Source organism: Schistocerca serialis, chromosome 10 (genome assembly GCF_023864345.2).
Source record: "Schistocerca serialis cubense isolate TAMUIC-IGC-003099 chromosome 10, iqSchSeri2.2, whole genome shotgun sequence".
Taxonomy (NCBI): domain Eukaryota; kingdom Metazoa; phylum Arthropoda; class Insecta; order Orthoptera; family Acrididae; genus Schistocerca; species Schistocerca serialis.
Window position 1 is genome coordinate 166,611,020 of NC_064647.1, and position 20,967 is coordinate 166,631,986.

The 20,967-nt window shown below is 42.9% G+C and overlaps 1 protein-coding gene across 8 annotated transcripts in view; it reads right to left on the bottom strand.

Annotated features, from left to right (window-relative positions):
• Positions 1-20,967, bottom strand: part of LOC126424864 (zinc finger protein 239-like) — a 262,872-nt gene that overhangs the window by 51,723 nt on the left and 190,182 nt on the right. The window contains exon 9 of one of the 8 annotated variants that reach the window (XM_050087689.1): positions 11,525-11,853. The exons of 6 other annotated variants lie outside the window; for them this stretch is intronic. In XM_050087689.1, the coding sequence (XP_049943646.1) occupies positions 11,802-11,853 (52 nt within the window). In that variant the 3' untranslated portion in view covers positions 11,525-11,801. Of the gene's footprint in view, positions 1-11,524; positions 11,854-20,967 lie in introns of those variants that run through there. One more of the 8 variants, XM_050087687.1, reaches the window with a different exon arrangement.

Here is a 20,967-nt window from a genome sequence, read left to right on the forward strand (position 1 = left end):
CGCAGCCAGCTAAGATCACCCGATCTTTCAGCTTCCAATTTTTTCTGTGGGGTTATCTAAACGAAAAAGGCTTATCCTGGTGCCTCCACTATACAGATGAGTTATAAGCCACAATACACGAAGGAATAGAAGCCATTACCTCAATAAATGATTGAGAACACAATGCACTGCCAATGATGGAAACCATTTGTGTGATATATTTTTTAAGAAATACACTATACTTATATTTGTCTTCGCGTGGAATGAGATACCTTTCATGCACGAGAGACTATTTGCCTATTTTTGGAGAAGTGTCTCTTATTTGTTGCAGACGCACATTAGAGGGGAAAAAAAAAGAAACGAGATGGCGCTATAGACTTAACGCTGCATGTTGGTTTGAAGCCGGAGTGGGCGATTATTTCTGTCGTGCGCACGCAACTGTTTTGAATACTAAAAATTATAGTGTTTACATGAATAACATAGTGTTAGGAACTTTTTCTGTTCCTGAAAGCTTATTTGCTCCAGTAATACGACACATTTGGCCTCGTAAATGTAACTAGTTTTTCGTAAAATTTTTATATATCGGAATCGCATTTTCAGGCTCGTTTTCACACCTTCCTTTTTTATATATTTTGTGACTAAAGCCCTTCTGGCCAGTTAATTATTCTGTATGTGACATGTAAGTACTGCCTCTGTCTTTCATTGTTAGTATTTACACTTCTTATATAAAAAATGTCTTTTCATATAAATTTGTAACTATGTTATAGGCCATTTTAATTGTTTAATTCTGATGAAGGCACTCTTAGAAGTGTTGAAACCTGGTCAATAAGACTTAAATAATTCTGGCCGAGGGCTCTTTTGTTTCAATTCTAATTTATATATGGTCACTGAACCAAGCAGCCATGTTTAAAATTTTGCGATTCACTTTAATGTGCTGAAAACACTTCTGTATCTAGAGTGTTGTGTGAACTGAAGCAGTCACTAAAGATCGTCGTCCCAGGGAGAATCTTTTCTATTATTATTCCTCGTCCGACGGGCTCAAAGAAGCATTTTTTTCCACTCTCGCTGTATTCCACTGAACACCCAATTCTCTAAGATATCGTGGCACTTGTTGTGTTTCCTTTTCCCAAATTTCGCTTCGCCAACTCTCAACCAAACTGCTGCATTCCAGCCTATCTCAGACCTCTGACTACGCTACACATCATTCTGTCGATACAGCCAATTTTTTTCTGCCAATTTAAGCTACGTTCTTATGGTTAACCGAACACCACTATAGGAAATTCCGAGATATTCGGAAAATACAGCCGAAACCAGCTCAACCACGGTCCTGGAAATCAAAACCTATTCGTAAAGCAACAGCAGAGTATTTGTAACAACAAAGCATATAAAATTCATTGCTTCAATCCCAGCAGTTTATCTCTAGACCAATAAACCCTATTGGAATTTACGATTGCAGTTGGTACCAATTCGAGGTTCCCGCCAAGATTTTGAGTAGTACAATTGTCAGTACAGGGTCTAAAACAGAACATTTTGTACTTATTTTTTATGTGACGTATCACTGGATATCTTTTTATTGAACAGTGCATACTACAAATTATGACTTCCTTTGAGTAAAATGTGGAGCAGTAAAATTGGCGATGCGACAGGGACCGTCCCTTTAATGTTCTAGGATTAAGTTCTGTTGTTATGTTCGATACCCTCGTAAATAGCGGTATGAAACCATACCATAAAAGAGCTATATATTTCACGCAAAGAAGAGCAGCCATGCCACTGCTTCATTCGCACCAATTTAAGTCTTACATCCCATTAACCTCTGACGAAACAAATGCAGAACCAAAATAATACAGGAAGACAAGGCTCTACTTATTTCAATATCTTTGTATATTAATTTCTGTGTGCGTGCGCGACGGAAATGCCACGTTGTCGTTGGCTGAATAGATAACGTCTGCTATGCTCGCTGTAGTTGGCTAACTAGATCACGTGTCCTGTGCTCAGATTGAGTAACAAAAGCACTTCGGACAGCGCAGTGTCGATTTCACAGTTTACAAAGCTATCGTGTCATATTTTGTGAATTTCGTATTTATACTTGCTTATTGCGCAAATTTGCGGTATCGGTGCTACAGCGCATTAAACATCTATCAAAGAACCGTCCTTTTCTTCTTGAGCTGTTGCGCTACAGTGCCTGGAAGTGCGATACCCATATATAAAAATTTAACCTTGTTTTTGTTGATATATTTCGAATAACCAAGAAGAGAAGGAAGTGATGTGAAAAGGATGCTTTCGCAATCCATTTAATTCCATTTTCATTGCATTTTTATCGATAGCAAATGAAGTTGGAACCCCGAAATCAATGTTTGTTTGCTTAATGGTATCGCTTCTTGTTAGTTACATTTTCAGCTTTGAACTCTTATGTACGACACTTTTAACGTTAACGATTGTAAGAAACTTACGTACATATTATTTGCTAGCCTATAAACGTGTGCAATGAGGAAAGAAGCAATGCATGCTATCGTATCTTCTGCATGTCTATAAAGTAAACGATTATTGAAATGTCAGAGAAACGGAATTGCATAGCGGTAAACCGCCACGCATAATAGAGTTATTTTTTTTATTAGATGTCAGTGTATTAGTTTCACTGTACTTTACGCATCTTCTCACTTTGATGCGTAATTCAGGGTGCGAGTAATAACAGCAATTTATAGGGTTAAAAACGATGTACTCTTTTTAACATGTACCAGCATTCTGCAATACTACAAATGAGATTACGAGAATGGTCTTAGACACTTAGACCCGTAAAATGAATATTTTGCTTTAACATGTAAGTCTTTTTATTATCAACGATAGCCTAAACTGTGTGATACATAGGCCTACCTTTCTAATAATAGCCTATTTGCTTCTTCTCCCGGAATATCTCTCATCAGTAAGTCTGTCAGTTTTTCAGGAATAACCGAAGATATCACAATTGGAATGTACGTCTACCTTGATTATCAGCTTCATTTTACTTTTGAATTGCATTTGGATATTTTCGAAGTGCAGGGTGACAATTATTGAAGTATATGAAATAAAATAGTCATAACTTCTTAACTGTTTGCGTTAGGACGTTCAAACTGCACGGTTGGCCGCGGGGAATTATGGGAATTAGTATGCGCATTATAGTTTGGTTTAGAGACGAAGCCGACTTTCATTTGAATTATATATACTTATATGGATATGGTGTCTGTTCTTTCGGACATCTCCAAAAGAACAGTGGGTCATCAATGGTGTCTGTTCTTTCGGACATGTATGTGCATCTGCACAGGAGGAGGAGGTCATGACCGGTATTACCATAGCTGCCATAGCTATATACTTATATGGACATAGCCGAAAGAACAGACACCATATCCATGGGATATGGGACTTGGTAAAAATGTCTTCCACGAGTAATGAGTGTGTTGGGTAGGGACACTACGATTGTAGTGTGTGGACATATAAGGCGAGAATGTGGGTCTAGCGGGAGGCGTGCGCGAGATAGTCCGTGCTCAGATGGATAGAGCGTCTGCCAAGTAAGCTGGAGATCCCGGGTTCGAGTCCCGGTTGGGGCAACAATTTTCACCTGTCCCCGTTGATACATATCAACGCCCGTCAGCAGCGGAAGGTATTACTATATAATTCTAATTTCATTTGAATTGGTTCGTCAATAAGCGAGACTGGCGCATTTGGGGGACTGAGAATCCGATTTCCCGACCGAGAAGTCTCTTGAGCCTCAACAGGTGACTGTGTCGTGTGCAGTGTCCAATCACGGAATAATTGGTGCGATATTCCTTGATGGCACGGTGACTACCAAACGGCACGTGAAGGTTTTGGAAGATGATTTCATGCCCATTATCCAAAGTGACACTGATTTCGACAAGACGTGGTTCATGCAAGACGGAGCCCGACCCAATCGAAGCAAGAGTGTGTTTGATGTCCTGGAGGAGCACTTGGGGGCCGCATTCTGGCTCTGGGATACCCAGAGGCCACTGGCATGAGCCCCGATTGGCCGCCATATTCTCTGGATCTGAATAATGCGACTCCTTTTTGTGGGGCTATATTAAAGGCAAGGTGTACAGAAATAGCCCCAAAACCATTGCTGAGCTGAAAACAGCCATTTACGAGGACATCGACAGCACTTATCTTCCGACACTTCAGCGGGCCATGCATAATTTCGCTATTCGTCTACGCTACATCATCGCCAATGATGGCAGGTCTATCGAACATGTCGTAAGCTAAATACGAATATCTGCCGTAACGTTTACATGTTGAATAAACTGGGTGCACGCCGTATTTTGTAACTAATTTACGTTCTTTCTTTATATAGCTCAATAACCATGCTTTGTGACATACAAAAAGCTAGTTAGTTTCATGTTCCACGTATCATTTGCACGTTAAATCATAATGTCATAATGATGTGGAACAAGCTGGTTATATTGACATCAGTTTTTTTTAAATGCCTCCATCCTGATTATTACTTTTTTGTTGTTTTTTTTTAAATTAAAAACAGATAGATGTTAGCCAGTAATTCCTAACCATCACTATTTACATATTACAATAACATATAGCCTTCTGCGGAACAGAAGAATTTGTCAAAAAGAAACGTTTTCAGTTTAGTTTAAAATTTTACTTTGCTGTCACGCATTTTACATCAATGGGTAACGGATCAGATCTTTTGTTTGCACCACTGTGAACCCCTGTTTGTGCTAGAGACACAATGTGATATAATGAATGCCACTGTTTTTCTTCTGATGATGTAATTATGTACATCATTGTTACTATTGAAGTGCACTGGATAATTTACAACAAACTTAAAGTGGGAATAACTATACTATCAAGGTGATAGATCGGTGCTCACACGCCGAGCAGCCGACAGGCACGACGAAAACCGTACTCATGTAAGTTTTCGGCCAGAGCCTATTTCAGAAAGGAAGCAAAGAATACATACACATTCATACTCTCACACATGACCGCTGTCTCCGGTTCTTCTTGCCAGAATCTTTTTCTCAAGGGGGGAGGAAATGTGAACAATGAATGATTTTTCCACTTGGCACTCCATCTTCTAGCCTTCACAGTTCAACTCGCTATCTTCAAATGACAAAATGACAATATCTAAACTCGAATAGCAACTGTGACCTACAAATAAAAATTACAGTTGATAAAAAAAACCATATCAACCACAATACTAACATGCAAAACAAAAAACCATTATGAACTTATGCACCAACATAATAATTGTTCACGCTGCGAGGATTTTTAGATAAATATGCAGAAAAAGTATCAAGTACCCATATATACAATAAATTCGTTGTTTACCTTATGCAGGTAAGATGTTTACTTCTTTTTCCTTACCTGAATGTATCCTTAGAAAGTATCACAATAATCGGCTGACATGACGAACCAGTGACCGCAAGCCACAGCAGGCCCAAAGGAAGTACGGATTACGGGCCCTGTTTACGACCCTGGGAGGACCACCACGGACATCTACAGACTGTATCATAACAGTCGCCACACTCTTCGCGTTTTCGTTACCCAACGTTCCAAGTGGCCAGCAAGCGACAATTCTAAATGCGGTACCGGACGAGTGAGAATACTGAAGTTTATGTTGACCTGTTACACAGTTTTTACAATAGTAAGTGTATGTAATGCCATAAAAATCGACAATAACCAAACTGACAACGCATTTGTCATTATTTCGTTTTCTAAGGACGCCGGAAGGTAAAAAGCTGTACATACAGGGCAGTTTATTTAAGATTCTCTTGTAATAAACAGATATTTCCTGAATAATGTTGTCTCCCTTTAGTGACAAAAAATTGCTAGTAAGCACTAGAAGACGTGACCTGTCGCATATCTAACCCTACGTTGCTGAGTTTTGTTCGCTACACTTTCAGCCAAATCTGTCAATGTGGATCGTAACAAACGTATAAGGAACCCTTTGTTGTTGTGGTCTTCAGTCCTGAGACTGGTTTGATGCAGCTCTCCATGCTACTCTATCCTGTGCAAGCTTCTTCATCTCCCAGTACCTACTGCAGCCTACATCCTTCTGAATCTGCTTAGTGTATTCATCTCTTGGTCTCCCTCTACGATTTTTACCCTCCACGCTGCCCTCCAATACTAAATTGGTGATCCCTCGATGTCTCAGAACATGTCCTACCAACCGATCCCTTCTTCTAGTCAAGTTGTGCCACAAGCTCCTCTTCTCCCCAATTTTATTCAATACCTCCTCATTAGATATGTCATCTACCCATCTAATCTTCAGACCTGCATTATTTAACGTATCGAATAAGCCACCATAACTTTTTCTTAAAGGAAAGATACAGAGATGTGGTGATAAATCGTCGGAAGACCAATAAAACTGTTTCCCAACACAGACGAAATCAATTCCAGAATTGTTGCTAAATTTAAGCCACAAACTGCAAGAATCTTCGACATGTTAGCTTTTGAAGCGAAAGTAATTACATTTACAAAAATATTGCAGTATTAGAAAGTCAAGTGAAGTGTAAGAATGGGCGAATTATTATACTTCACAAAAGATGTAAGTGTCAAGGAAAGTGCCACCGGTAATAACGACAGCAACAGAAATACACAAACAAACAAAAAAAAAAGTTAACACCAAACCGGTTCCCAGAACCTGAAGACAGACGTTTACTATGGATACTGTATCACACACGCAGTCCCTTTGACTGTTCAGAGAAGTCACTAAACCCGCTCAAAGAAATCAACAACCATGCACGAGAAGCGCCTATTAGACAGGGGGGAGGGGGGGAGGGGGAGGGCGGGTGGGGGCGGGGGTCCGACATCCGATGAGTTCCAGTAGGAAGGAGGTACACGGCTCGTGTTGTCTGTAGTTCAACCATGCCTAGACGGTAAATACCACAGTTCTATCGCGTCCTCATTGTTACTTTGTGCCAGGAAGGGCTTTCAACAAGGGAAATGTCCAGGCATCTCTGAGTGAATCAAAGCGATGTTATTCGAACATGGAGGAGATACACAGAGACAGGAACTGTCGATGACATGCCTCGCTCAGCCCGCCCAAGGGCTAGCTATTGCAGTGGATGACCGCTACCTACGGATTATGGCTCGGAGGAACCCTGACAGCAACGCCACCGTGTTGAATAATGCTTTTCGTGAAGCCACAGCAGGTCGTGTTACGACTCAAACTGTGCGCAATAGGCTGCATGATGCGCAACTTCACTCCCGACTTCCATGGTGAGTTCCATCTTTGCAACCACGTCATACAGCGCTGTACAGATGAGCCCAACAACATGCCGAATGGACCGCTCAGGACTGGCACCACGTCCTCTTCAGAGATGAGTGTCGCATATGCCTTCGACCAGACAATCGTCGGAGACGTGTTTGGAGGCAACCCAGTCAGGTTGAAAGCCTTAGACACACTGTCCAGCGAGTGCAGCAAGGTGGAGGTTCCCTCCTGTTTTGGCGTGGCATTATGTGGAGCCGACGCACGCCGCTGGTGGTCATGGAAGGCGCCGTAACAGCTATACGATAGGTGAATGCCATCCTCTGATCGATAGGGCAACCATATCGGTAGCATTGGCGAGGCATTCGTATTCAGGGACGACAATTCGCGCCCCCATCGTGTACATCTTGTAAATGACTTCCTTCAGGATAATGACATCGCTCGACTAGAGTAGCCAGCTTGCTCTCCAGACATGAACCCCATCGAGCATGCCTGGGAATGAATGAAAATGGCTGTTTATGGACTATGAGGGATCTACGCCGAATCGCCGTTGAGAAGTGGGACAATCCGGATCAACAGTGCCTTGATGAACTTGTGGATAGCATGCCACCACTAATACAGGCATGCATCAATGCAAGAGGACGGGCTACTGGTTATTAGAGGTACTGGTGTAAACAGCAATCTGGACCACCACCTCTGATTGTCTTGCTGTATGGTGGTACAACATGAAACGTGTGGCTTTCATGAGCAATAAAAAGGACGGAAATGATATTTATGTTGATCTCTATTCCAGTTTTCCGTACAGGTTTCGGAACTCTCGGAACCGAGGTGATACAAAAGTTTTTTGATGTGTGTAAATACGCTTCTTATGCACAAAATGTGTGTTTATATTCCCTTGCTTTCAGTGGTGTAAGCTAAATATACACATATTCGAAAGTATTTCTACATGAAAAATATGTAGCTCAGTTATTGAATCAGTATCATTCGTCTGTTTTTACATGTATTTACGACAATTCATGTCTCTTGGCTATCTATTAATGCAGGGAACGTAAAAATATAACCATTATTTCGTTAATTAAGTAGAAAATAATTAAACATTATCTGTAAGGCGAATGTGACTGCTTTCTGACTGCGTTAACAGACGAGAGTGAATTCATTAAATACGTATCAACGTATTTAAACAAACTTCACTCAGAAATGTATTCGGACATACAGGAAAATCAAAGTTCGCTACTAGTTCAACGCTTAAAATTTTACAGATGTTTCGGTCATTTCACATTGCTACGGAAAAGGACAGGAGAGAGTTGACCATGAAACTCGGGCTGAATGGCTTATTAGTTAAACCATTAGTTTCTTTCACAGCAGCATAAAATACGACCACTTTTAGAGGTGCATGTGTTTTGATTCAAAACAGTTTCTTTCACAGCAGCATAAAATACGACCACTTTTAGAGGTGCATGTGTTTTGATTCAAAACATTTTGGAAAAAGATCTCTTGTGTTTACGTTGCAGGTATAAGATGTATGAGATGATGATGATAGTTTTTGACGGCAGACACTCTTCTCTAAGAACCATCTCATGGACTATCTTTCCGTGCTCGAAGCGAATCCATGTTGCAAGATGGATGGCGAAAGCCATATATGTATTTAAAAAGTTCACGTCCGGGACGAGGTTGAATTACGAGCACAAGAAGAGGCTACAATTTGTTAGATTCGTATTTTCCTTGCCAGTATGTACTGCGAAGCACCATCTTCTGTCTCTTCAAAAGCCAAAGCACCATATTTGGATTTCAGAATTCTTTCATAACTTTTGTGTGTTTTTACCAGATCGTTGATAGTGGTACCCCGCCGTCTGTCGCTTTACAAAAACTGAAAAATCGTCCACCGGCTATAATCTTTGTGGTGCTTCGAAGTGAGTTCTCAGCGCTGAGAAAAGACAGAGCAATGCATAGTTTTGTCTACCTTCTTTCGAGACCGCTGGCAGCACCGGTGCAGCATAGACACAATCTCTGGCAGCACGCTGTAATGGTGACTTACGACACACAATGAAAAAGTGTCTACTGGCTATAAAGCAGACAGTCAATAATATTGCAAAATAATATTGTAAAATATCACTGACATTACCCCTAGACTGCTCCATAATACTATTAATTATTTCGTCAATTATATGGTGCAATATGACAGCAACAGCGTGCGGTTCAGAATGTTGGGCGATAAAGACGATGCTGCTGTCATAATTGCTGTATTTTGTTGCACGCAGAAAGAAAATGGTGGATCAAAAACTGGTTCAAAGAGCGCCAAAGATCACTCACGAAAACGTGTTGAGAGAATTGCAGTTAAACAGAAGTAAGAGAGATTACCATAACTTTTTGGTTGTGATGGATGAATGAATGTTTCATACATTACTAGTAATGGTTCTCCCTATACGTGGCCACTTGCCTGTCACTCCTCCGCTCTCCCGGGTATATATCTGCGGACGTCCATGTCATCACCGCAAAAAACAAAATAATACAATGAGAGACGCACTTCCACCAAGCCTGCACTTATCTATACTCCATTATGCTATGAAACCTTATTACTCGCAATTCTTTCACAGACTAGAAATTTACAAATGCAGATCCTTGAGAAACAGTTATTTAAGGGGACTTTGCAGGGCCTATGCGGGCAATGTTACATTAGCCTACTTTAGGTGCCTTTATCTATGAAATTTTTACAGGTATCTTACCCATATTATTTATGTCTACTGAACCAGCATTAAGAGAGGAGGTACAATAGGAGGAGAGATATACACACACACATCTAAAAACGTTTTGCATCACCTCGGTTCCGAGAGTTCCGAAACCTTTACAGAAAATTGGAATAGAGATCAACATAAACATCATTTCCGCTTTTTTAATTGCTCATGAAAACCACACATTGCATGTTGTACCGTCATACAGCGAGACCTTCACAGATGGTGGTCCAGAATGTTGTACACACCAGTTCCTCTAATACCCAGTAGCACGTCCTCTTACATTCATGAATGCCTATATTCGTCGTGGCATACTATCCACAATTTTATCAAGGCACTGTTGGTCCAGATTGTCCCACTCCTCAAGGGTCTTGGGCACCCCTCAGAATGGTTGGTGGGTCACGTCGTCCATCTATCCCAGGCATGTGCGATAGGGTTCATGTCTGGAGAACGTGCTGACCACTCTAGTCGATCGATGTCGTTATCCTGAAGGAAGTCATTCATTCACAAGATGTGCCCGATGGGAGCGCGAATTGTCGTCCATGAGGACGAATGCCTTGCCAATATGCTGCCAATATGGTTGCACCATCGGTCGGAGGATGTCATTCACGTATCTTACATCCGTTAGGGCGCCTTCCATGACCACCAGCGGTGTACATCGGCCCTACATAATGCTACCACAAAACAGCAGGGAACCTCAACCTTGCTTCACTCGCTGGACAGTGTTTCTAAGGCGTTCAAACCTGACCGAGTTGCCTCCAAACACGTCTCCGACGATTGTCTCGTTGAAGGCATATGAGACACTCATCTGGGAAGAGAACGTGAGGCCATTTTGAGCGGTCCATTCGCCATGTTGTTGGGCCCATCTGTACCGCACTGCATGATGTCGTGGTTGCAAAGACAGACCTCGCCATGGACGTCGGGAGTGAAGTTGCGCACCATGCAGCCTACTGTGCACAGTTTGAGTCTCAACGCGACGTCCTGTGGTTTCACGAAAAGCATTATTCCTCATGGTGGCGTTGCTGCCAGGTTTCCTCCGAGCCATAATGCGTAGGTAGCGGTCATCCACTGCAGTTGTAGCCCGTGGGTGGCCTGAACGAGGCATCTCACCAACAGTTCCTGTCTCTCTGTATCTCCTCTACACCTGAGCAACATCGCTTTGGTTCACTCCGAGACGCCTGGACATTTCCCTTGTTGAGAGCCCTTCCTGGCACAAAGTAACAATGCGGACGCAATCGAACGGCAGTATTGACCGTCTAGGCATAGTTGAACTACAGGCAACGTGAGCCGTGTACCTCCTTCCTGGTGTAATGACTGGAGATGATCGGCTGTCGGATCCCCTCCGTCTAATGGCGCTGCTCATGTATGGTTGTTTACATCTTTGGGCGGGTTTAGTGACATCTCTGAACAGTCAAAGGGCCTGTGTCTATGAACCAATATCCACAGTCAATGTCTATCTTCAGGAGTTCTGGGAACTGGGGTGATGCAAAACTTTTTTGATGTGTGTATATGTATTTTCTATTATGCTGTTTTTTTATTACAAATAATTGTACATATAATGCCGTAGACATCTATCTATTCAAAGTATTGCCATAGTTGTGCTTTGCACATGCAGTACGTCATATTTAAATAGCTGCGAAAGTTTCTTATAGGTATAAAAAGTAGTTTTTGATATAAAGGAACACAAAGCATAAAAAATCATTTTGAGAAAATCACATTTACAGTTTTTTACGATAGAAATTGACTTGTAACTTTAAATTAAGTCTCAAAAACACCCAGCAGCATAGTCAGCATCATCATCATCTTTGGCAGCTTCCTGCTCTGAAAGTTTCATTCTTCTGACTGATGTTGCCTCTTTGGTGGTGAAGTCAGCTGCACGCTGTGCCTTAGAGAGTCTCAACTTGTCCAGTAACTTCAATCCGTTCACAGTATGGTAGCCTGGAGTGACGTTAAGATGTTTTGGTACTCTTACTCTTCCCATGTTTCCATTATTAAATGCTAATACAGCATCACTAACTCCTCATTTTAGTGTACTGAGCCTTAAAAAACATTTTTGGGCACTTGTGTCCAGATAACGTTATTGAATGACTCGTTACGAGTCTGTGTTCGCCCATGTAGACACTTTCGGAGGTAATCTGGGTGAGCTAGGTTTGAGGGAGAGAGAGAGAGAGAGAGAGAGAGAGAGAGAGAGAGAGAGAGAGAGAGAGAGAGAGAGAGAGAAAGGAAGGTAGGAGGGGTAATTAAAAGTGAATAAATAATAGAAGAAATGTTTAGATACTTTTGGGGTTGCAGGGGAGGCAATAAAGGGGAAGAGAGAGATGAATTTGAAAAAAAAAAACCAATACTATTCTTAATAAAAAGGAGCTCATGATTAATTACTTTTATGTATGCAGGCAGAGAGTAATTGAAATATAAAAGTAATATCCAAAATATAAAATTAAGAGAAATGTATTACAACTAAAAGGGTAATGTAAAGGTAACCTAACCTATTTTTATCTCGTCGTGTTCAATACTTTTTCATTGCCAAGTGAGTTTCCACTAGCTCTCACTAACAGAAAATTGTGCAGAGGAACAAGTAACGAGAGCTTTCACTGCTGTAATATCTTGTCTAGAATTCCCCCGTCATTTCTGACTTCAATTATGCATCTTAGCGTGGAATCTATGCGGCTATATAACTGCCAGAAAAGGCAACTTCCTCTCAGGCGGCCGGCCGCTGTGACCCTGCGGTTCTAGGCGCTTCAGTCCGGAACCCCGTGACCGCTACGGTCGCAGGTTCGAATCCTGCCTCGGGCATGGATGTGTGTGATGTCCTTACGTTAGTTAGGTTTAAGTAGTTCTAAGTTCTAGGGGACTCATGGCCACAGATGTTAGGTCACATACTGCTCAGAGCCATTTGAACCATTTTTTTTTTTCTCTCAGGCTTGAAGAATGCAGTGCCGAAGGGTGTCAGCGTTAACCATTTGCGTCTGTAGCCAGCTACCCGATAGTGTCCATATAACCTCCGTCCAAGTATTTCATTCGGTTCATATCAGCAGCCTTTGTCGGTCAATCTATGCTGTCGAGTCCATGCTAGACAGCTGTTGCTGAACAAGTGCGGACTAATGCACAGGTGAATGGCTTTCCTGTAACATGCATTCGCGCTGACGGCTGCATCACATTCTTCAATAAGTGGGCGTACTGCCTGCTATCAAGAGTTCACTCAATTCTACGAAGTACGGCACTGTGTAAAAACAGGCGGCAGTCTTGCTATTTTCGTGTGGCAGCGCGGCGGGCGACCCGGCCTCTGTCTCGCCTTGTCACAAAAACATCATCTAAGGCGCCAACCTCTCTCTTCCCAGAAAAAGGAAGTTACTTTGATGAGCAGTGGCATTTAATATGCACTAAACACTGAGGTGACAAACTCATGGCGTATCTCCTAATATCGTATCAGACCTCCTTTTGTCTGACGCAGTGCAGAAACTCGACGTGACACGGACTCCCCAATTCGTTGGAAGTCTCCTGCAGAAATATTAAGCCATGCTGTCTCTATAACGATCCACAATTGCAGAAGTGTTGACAGTGGAGGATTTTGTGCACGAACTTACCTCTCGATTATGTCCCTTAAATGTTCTGTGGGGTGCTTCTCGGGTGGTCTGGGTGGGTAAAGCTTTCGCTCGAATTATCCAGTATATTCTTCAAACCACCTGTGAACAAATGTGGCCCGGGGACAAGACCATTTGCAGCCGAACATAGCATTTAGTTATTGATGGGTTCAGTTGGGACACGTCCACTCCATACAGTGTGTAAACTTTTAGATGTCGGACTTCTCCCTAGTCCTGAATCGGTAGAAGCCGGTAAACGTCGGGAGGCTTCGGTAGGCACGGAGTTTCGACTGCTGTCAACATTACGTAGCTGACTGTGTTGTACAAGGTAGCCATTGTCGTCTACTTCGTTATTGTTTTGCTCTGTACTGTTCTGCGTGTTTTATTGGGCAGTTGTGCTAAACATTATCAAAATTAGTGAAGAGGCAGTTGCTGGCCCATCTCGGGAGTCGCCAACAACCCCTACCGGTACGCCTACGGTTAGGAGGAAACCAGTATTACGTAGCGATGCTCGCAAAATTATATCGTGTGTGATTGAATGCTGCGAAAGGAAAAGGGAGCTGAAAAAATTGCTTCACCCCATTTACAAATCTTCAATGAGAGCTGCTACATACTCAGTACAAAGCATGCGTAGCACTGGAAGATTCAAACAGTTTTCCAAGAATCATCCTGGCGTATCACCACAAACGCCTGGCAAGAAAAGGTGAGTTTCCGTTTCAGATATGTCGTCCAGTCAGACGTGTCGTCGTAACTGCCGTCTGCTTCACGTCTGCTGTGCAGCGAGCTACGTTAATTTAAGTATTAACTGTATTTTTATTACTTGTCACTTCTTCTTCCGTGTGTTTTTGCTTTTAGGAAGCTTTAATTGTCGAGTGCTAGTAATAGTGTTCCATAGATTTCGTGTTTGTTTTGAATACAGTCAGAGTGTCCCTTTGTCAACCACAGTGCCAGTAGTGCTAGTGTTTGTTTTCAATATAGTCCAGAGACAGGTAGTGCTATTTTTCATTGTTTTCTACAAGAAGTGTCTAGCAACAACAGTTTAGTCAACAATCAGCCGCTTTTAGTGAATTAGCAGTCTAGTTAAAAGTTGATTAACTCTCTTCAGTAAATTGATTCCTTAGGATGGATAGGATTTGTGACTGCTGTGTACGGACGCAGGAGGAGCTGGCCACTGTTCGCGAACAGCTGAACGTGTTGATGGCCGCGGTCAGCCGTCTTCAGGCTACTGCCTCGGAGTGTAGCGGCAGTGGGGAGTCTGGTGCGTCGCAAGGTACACCCCAGGTGTTACATGCTTCACCCACTGTCCCTGCCGTCAAGACATCTTCGCGGGTACCGGGCGCGGTTGGGCCACCCTCTCCACAAGGGGAGTGGCGGGTTCAGCGGCGTTCGCGGCACACGAGGCGGAGGGTCAATGTGGAGGCTCGCCGTGTGGCATCGCCCGCTCTGCCTGTGAGTGGACATGTGGCCGCGCCTTCAGCAAGGTCCGAGCAGGCACACGGGGGGAGGGGTTTATTAGTTGTTGGGAGCTCCAACGTTAGGCGGGTGACGGAGCCCCTTAAGGAAATAGCGGAAAGGATGGGGAAGAAGGCCAGTGTTCGCTCTGTCTGCTTGCCGGGGGTCTCATCCGAGATGTGGAGGAGGCCCTGCCGGCGGCGATAGAGAACACTGGGTGCACCCGACTGCAAATTGTTGCTCATGTCGGCACCAGTGACTCCTGCCGTCTGGGTTCAGAGGTCATCCTCAGTTCGTACAGGCGGTTGGCGGAATTGGTGAAGGCGGAAAGCCTCGCTCGCGGGGTGGAATCTGAGCTAACTATTTGTAGTATCGTTCCCAGAACCGATCGCGGACCTCTGGTTTGGAGCCGAGTAGAAGGCTTAAACCAGAGGCTCAGACAATTCTGCGGAGATCTGGGGTGCAAATTTCTCGACCTCCGCTATCGGGTGGGGAAATGTAGAGTCCCCCTGAATAGGTCAGGCGTGCACTACACGCCGGAAGCGGTTACAAGGGTAGCGGAGTACGTGTGGAGTGCACATGTGGGTTTTTTAGGTTAGAGAATTCCCTCCCTTGGCCCGACAAGACGCCTTCTGAGACGCGGCAAGGTAGGAGTAGGCAAAATGCAACAGGAAATAACAATATTAATGTGCTAATAGTAAACTGCAGGAGCGTCTACAGAAAGGTCCCAGAACTGCTCTCATTAACAAACGGTCACAACGCCCCTATAGTACTAGGGACAGAAAGTTGGCTGAAACCAGACGTAAACAGTAATGAAATCCTAAACTCAGCTCGGAATGTATACCGCAGAGACAGGCTGGACAGTGAAGGGGGAGGCGTGTTTATAGCAATAAGAAGTGCAATAGTATCGAAGGAAATTGACGGAGATCCGAAATGTGAAATAATTTGGGTGAAGGTCACGGTTAAAGCAGACTCAGACATGGCAATTGGATGTCTCTATAGGCCCCCTGGCTCAGCAGCTGCTGTGGCTGAGCACCTGAAGGATAATTTGGAAAATATTTTGAGTAGATTTCCCCACCACGTTATAGTTCTGGGTGGAGATTTTAATTTGCCGGATATAAACTGGGAGACTCAAATGTTCATAACGGGTGGCAGGGACAAAGAATCCAGTGAAATTTTTTTAAAGTGCTTTATCTGAAAACTACCTTGAGCAGTTACAGAGAACCCACTCGTGACGATAACATATTAGACCTTCTGGTGACAAACAGATGCGAACTATTTGAAACAGTTAACGCAGAACAGACAATCAGCGATCATAAAGCGGTTACTGCATCGATGATTTCAGCCTTAAATAGAAATATTAAAGTTACGAAGTATTTTCTGTTTAGCAAAAGTGACAAAAAGCAGATTACAGAGTACCTGACGGCACAACACAAAAGTTTTGTCTCAAGTACAGATAGTGTTGAGGATCAGTGGACAAAGTTCAAAACCATCGTACAATATGCGTTAGATGAGTATGTGCCAAGCAAGACCGTAAAAGATGGAAAAGAGCCACCGTGGTACAACAACCGAGTTAGAAAACTGCTGCGGAAGCAAAGGGAACTTTACAGCAAATATAAACATAGCCAAAGCCTTGCAGACAAACAAAAACTACGCGAAGCAAAATGTAGTGTGATGAGGGCTATGCGAGAGGCGTTCAATGAATTCGAAAGTAAAGTTCTATGTACTGACTTGGCAGAAAATCCTAAGAAATTTTGGTCTTATGTCAAAGCGGTGGGTGGATCAAAACAAAATGTCCAGACACTCTGTGACCAAAATGGTACTGAAACAGAGGATGACAGACTAAAGGCCGAAATACTAAATGTCTTTTTCCAAAGCTGTTTCACAGAGGAAGACTGCACTGTAGTTCCTTCTCTAGATTGTCGTACAGATGACAAAATCGTAGATATCGAAATAGACGACAGAGGAATAGAGAAACAATTAAAATCGCTCAAAAGAGGAAAGGCCGCTGGATCTGATGGGATACCAGTTCGATTTTACACAGAGTACGCGAAGGAACTTGCCCCCCTTCTTGCAGCGATGTATCGTCGGTCTCTAGAAGAGCGTAGCGTTCCAAAGGATTGGAAAAGGGCACAGGTCATCCCCGTTTTCAAGAAGGGACGTCGAACAGATATGCAAAACTATAGACCTATATCTATAACGTCGATCAGTTGTAGAATTTTGGAACACGCATTATGTTCGAGTATAATGACTTTTCTGGAGACTAGAAATCTACTATATAGGAATCAGCATGGGTTTCGAAAAAGACGGTCGCGTGAAACCCAACTCGCGCTATTCGTCCACGAGACTCAGAGGGCCATAGACACGGGTTCACAGGTAGATGCCGTGTTTCTTGACTTCCGCAAGGCGTTCGATACAGTTCCCCACAGTCGTTTAATGAACAAAGGAAGGACATATGGACTATCAGACCAATTGTGTGATTGGATTGAAGAGTTCCTAGATAACAGAACGCAGCATTTCATTATCAATGGAGAGAAGTCTTCCGAAGTAAGAGTGATTTCAGGTGTGCCGCAGGGGAGTGTCATAGGACCGTTGTTATTCACAATATACTAAATTACCTTGTGGATGACATCGGAAGTTCACTGAGGCTTTTTGCGGATGATGCTGTGGTGTATCGAGAGGTTGTAACAATGGAAAACTATACTGAAATGCAGGAGAATCTGCAGCGAATTGACGCATGGTGCAGGGAATGGCAACTGAATCTCAATGTAGACAAGTGTAATGTGCTGCGAATACATAGATAGATCCCTTATCATTTAGCTACAAAATAGCAGGTCAGCAACTGGAAGCAGTTAATTCCATAAATTATCTGGGAGTAAGCATTAGGAGTGATTTAAAATGGAATGATCATATAAAGTTGATCGTTGGTAAAGCAGATGCCACACTGAGATTCATTGGAAGAATCCTAAGGAAATGCAATCCGAAAACAAAGGTAGTACGTTACAGTACGCTTGTTCGCCCACTGCTTGAATACTGCTCAGCAGTGTGGGTTCCGTACCAGATAGGGTTGATAGAACAGATAGAGAAGATCCAACGGAGAGCAGCGCGCTTCGTTACAGGATCATTTAGTAATCGCGAAAGCGTTACGGAGATGATAGATAAACTCCAGTGGAAGACTCTGCAGGAGAGACGTTCAGTAGCTCGGTACGGGCTTTTGTTAAAGTTTCGAGAACATACCTTCACCGAGGAGTCAAGCAGTATATTGCTCCCTCCTACGTATATCTCGCGAAGAGACCATGAGGATAAAATCAGAGAGATTAGAGCCCACACAGAAGCATACCGACAATCCTTCTTTCCACGAACAATACGGGACTGGAATAGAAGGGAGAACCGATAGAGGTACACAAGGTACCCTCCGCCACACACCGTCAGGTGGCTTGCGGAGTATGGATGTAGATGTAGATTCGCGACACGATAGCGGAATTTTATTCAGTGCGGAAGATTGTGCCGAGCCTGAGAACACTGCTTCCAGTTTTGCACGACAAAATAGGCTGGAAGTGGTGTATTGTCTCGCTGAGAAAAGTACTTTTGTGCATGGGATTCATATGGCGTAAGGTGGAAAACAAGAGGAATGTGTTGTTAGAACGTCCAGACATTGTGCACTGGCGATCTCGTTTCATTGCAGTTGGATGAATGGTTTGTGACCGCATAGTAGACAAATATATATATATATTCATGTACATGACGATTTCAGTTTCGTTCACGAACAACATTTAAAGCGAGTTTTACTTCCAAGCCTTTCGTCTAAGCATGACGCGCAATTTGTAGTGCCAGCACCGCAATTGGTAGGCGTGCCTTGTCCCCCCCCCCCCCCCCCCCCAACGCCACCTCTTCCCTCGCCAGCCAATGCTTGCTTCCTCCGCTCCCCGCACTCTCCTCACAACTCTGCCGTCTTACAGTTAACACACTGTATAAAAACAGTTTACACCATTATGGAGCCACTACCAGCTCGCACAATGCCTTGTTAACAACTTGGTCCCATGGTTTCATGGGGTCTGCGCCACACAGGCCTTACCAAACTGAAATCTAGACTCATCTGATCAGGCCACAGTTTTCCAGTTGTCCAGGGTCCAACCGATACGGCCACGAGTCTAGGAGACGCGCTGCAGGCGATGTCGTGCTATCAGCAACGGCACTCGCGTCGGCCGTCTGCTGCCATAGCCCGTTAACACCCAATTTCGCCGCACTGTCGTAGGATCCACATTGATTCCTGCGATTATTTCACGCAGTATTGCTTGTCTGTCACCACTGACAAGTCTAAGCAAAGACCGCAGTTGTTGGTTGTTAAATGCAAGTCATTGACAACTGCATTGTCCATGGTGAGAAGTAATGCATGAAATTTGGTATTCTCGTCACATTCTAGACACTGTGGATCTCGGACTATTGAATTACCTAACAATTTCCAAAATGGAATGCCACACGAGTCTAGCTCCAACTACCATTCCGCGTTCAAAGTCTTAATTCCTGTCGTGCAGCCATAATCACGACGGACGATTTTTCGCACAAATCACCTGAGTACAAATGACAATTCCGCCTATGCACTACCCTTGTGTACGTGATACTACCGGCAACTATATACGTAGATATCGGTGTTCTATGGTTTTTGTCGCTTCAGTTTGTAACAGTTTCTATTTTCCTGACTAACAATATTAATTACCGATTTCACCATGTGCAACCTAAGGGAATATTGTTAATTTAGGCACCTCTTTTAATCCTGTATCCGAAGCGTGATGGTAATAGGTATAGATTTGCAATATTTTCGGCACAGAACATAGGATATTACAATGAATAAGCACTTCACTGCCTTCCTTTTAGTTTTATTCTTACCACAGTAGCGAACGGCTTGTACACTGGCACTTACCATTGGAAAGTCCCTCTGAATAAGGTACTAATTCCTCAAAGATTTGTGGTCGCTAGCTCTGAAGAAGCAATTTACTTTTATTTTTTCTCAAGTAATTTAACTTTTACTGGAATGAATTTAATTTATTATAACTAATCTCGAAATTCTACATGGAATCAAGATGTTCTGCAAGCTGTGAGGTTCTGAGGTAGCACAATGACTACCATCTTCAAATTTTGTAGTTATCTGCTAATGTAAATTATACAAATGAGATTAAGTGAAAGTTATCTCAAGATTTGTAGCACCACCACCAGTCAACTTTATATCCACAGTAATCTATTTCAATGTCTTTTTCCAGTAAATACGATTACGACAATCTTTCAACATCGTTAATATTTACACAAGATTATTCAAAAAAAGTGTCAAAGGAGTTAGGAGTAAGTTTATAGCTTTAGGATAATGAATTTAACAGGTACGGCATTTTTAAATAACAGTGTATGAAGTTAGTGACTGTAATATTCATTACATTTCTATTCATTTACATTATATGTCTCAGATTCCAGGCCGTATGTTTCGGGTCATTATTTTGAAAAAACTTAGTGTTTCCCAATTCGCATGTTTTCGTGCTCTTTTGCAAATTATCCCCCAGCATTACGAGATAATGAAATTCGTTCATTTTACTCTCAATAAAAACCGGTTCACCAACTCCACTCACCGACATGCTCCCGCACACCATTACATGTCCATCGCCATACTTCACCACAGTATTCCCTTTCTTTTATCAAGACCTTCCGTTTTGCAATGCGGCCGTGAAAGTTGCCTGTTCTGAGCACGTATTGTTTCGGGACGCACTTTCTTCCGATACCTTTGTCAGTCTCACAAGTGAGTTTTGGAGCACTTACGTTGCGATCATTTTCCGTTTTTCTGAAGATATAACACTCTTCTCACAAGGAAAACGTTCTTGGACCCCCCCCCGTACGCGATAGATTTTACATCTACATCGATACTCTGCAAATTACATTTAAGTGTCTGACAGAGGATTCATCGAACCACCTTCACAATAATTCTCTATTATTCCAACTTGGTACAGCGCGCGGAGAAAACGAACGCCAATATCTT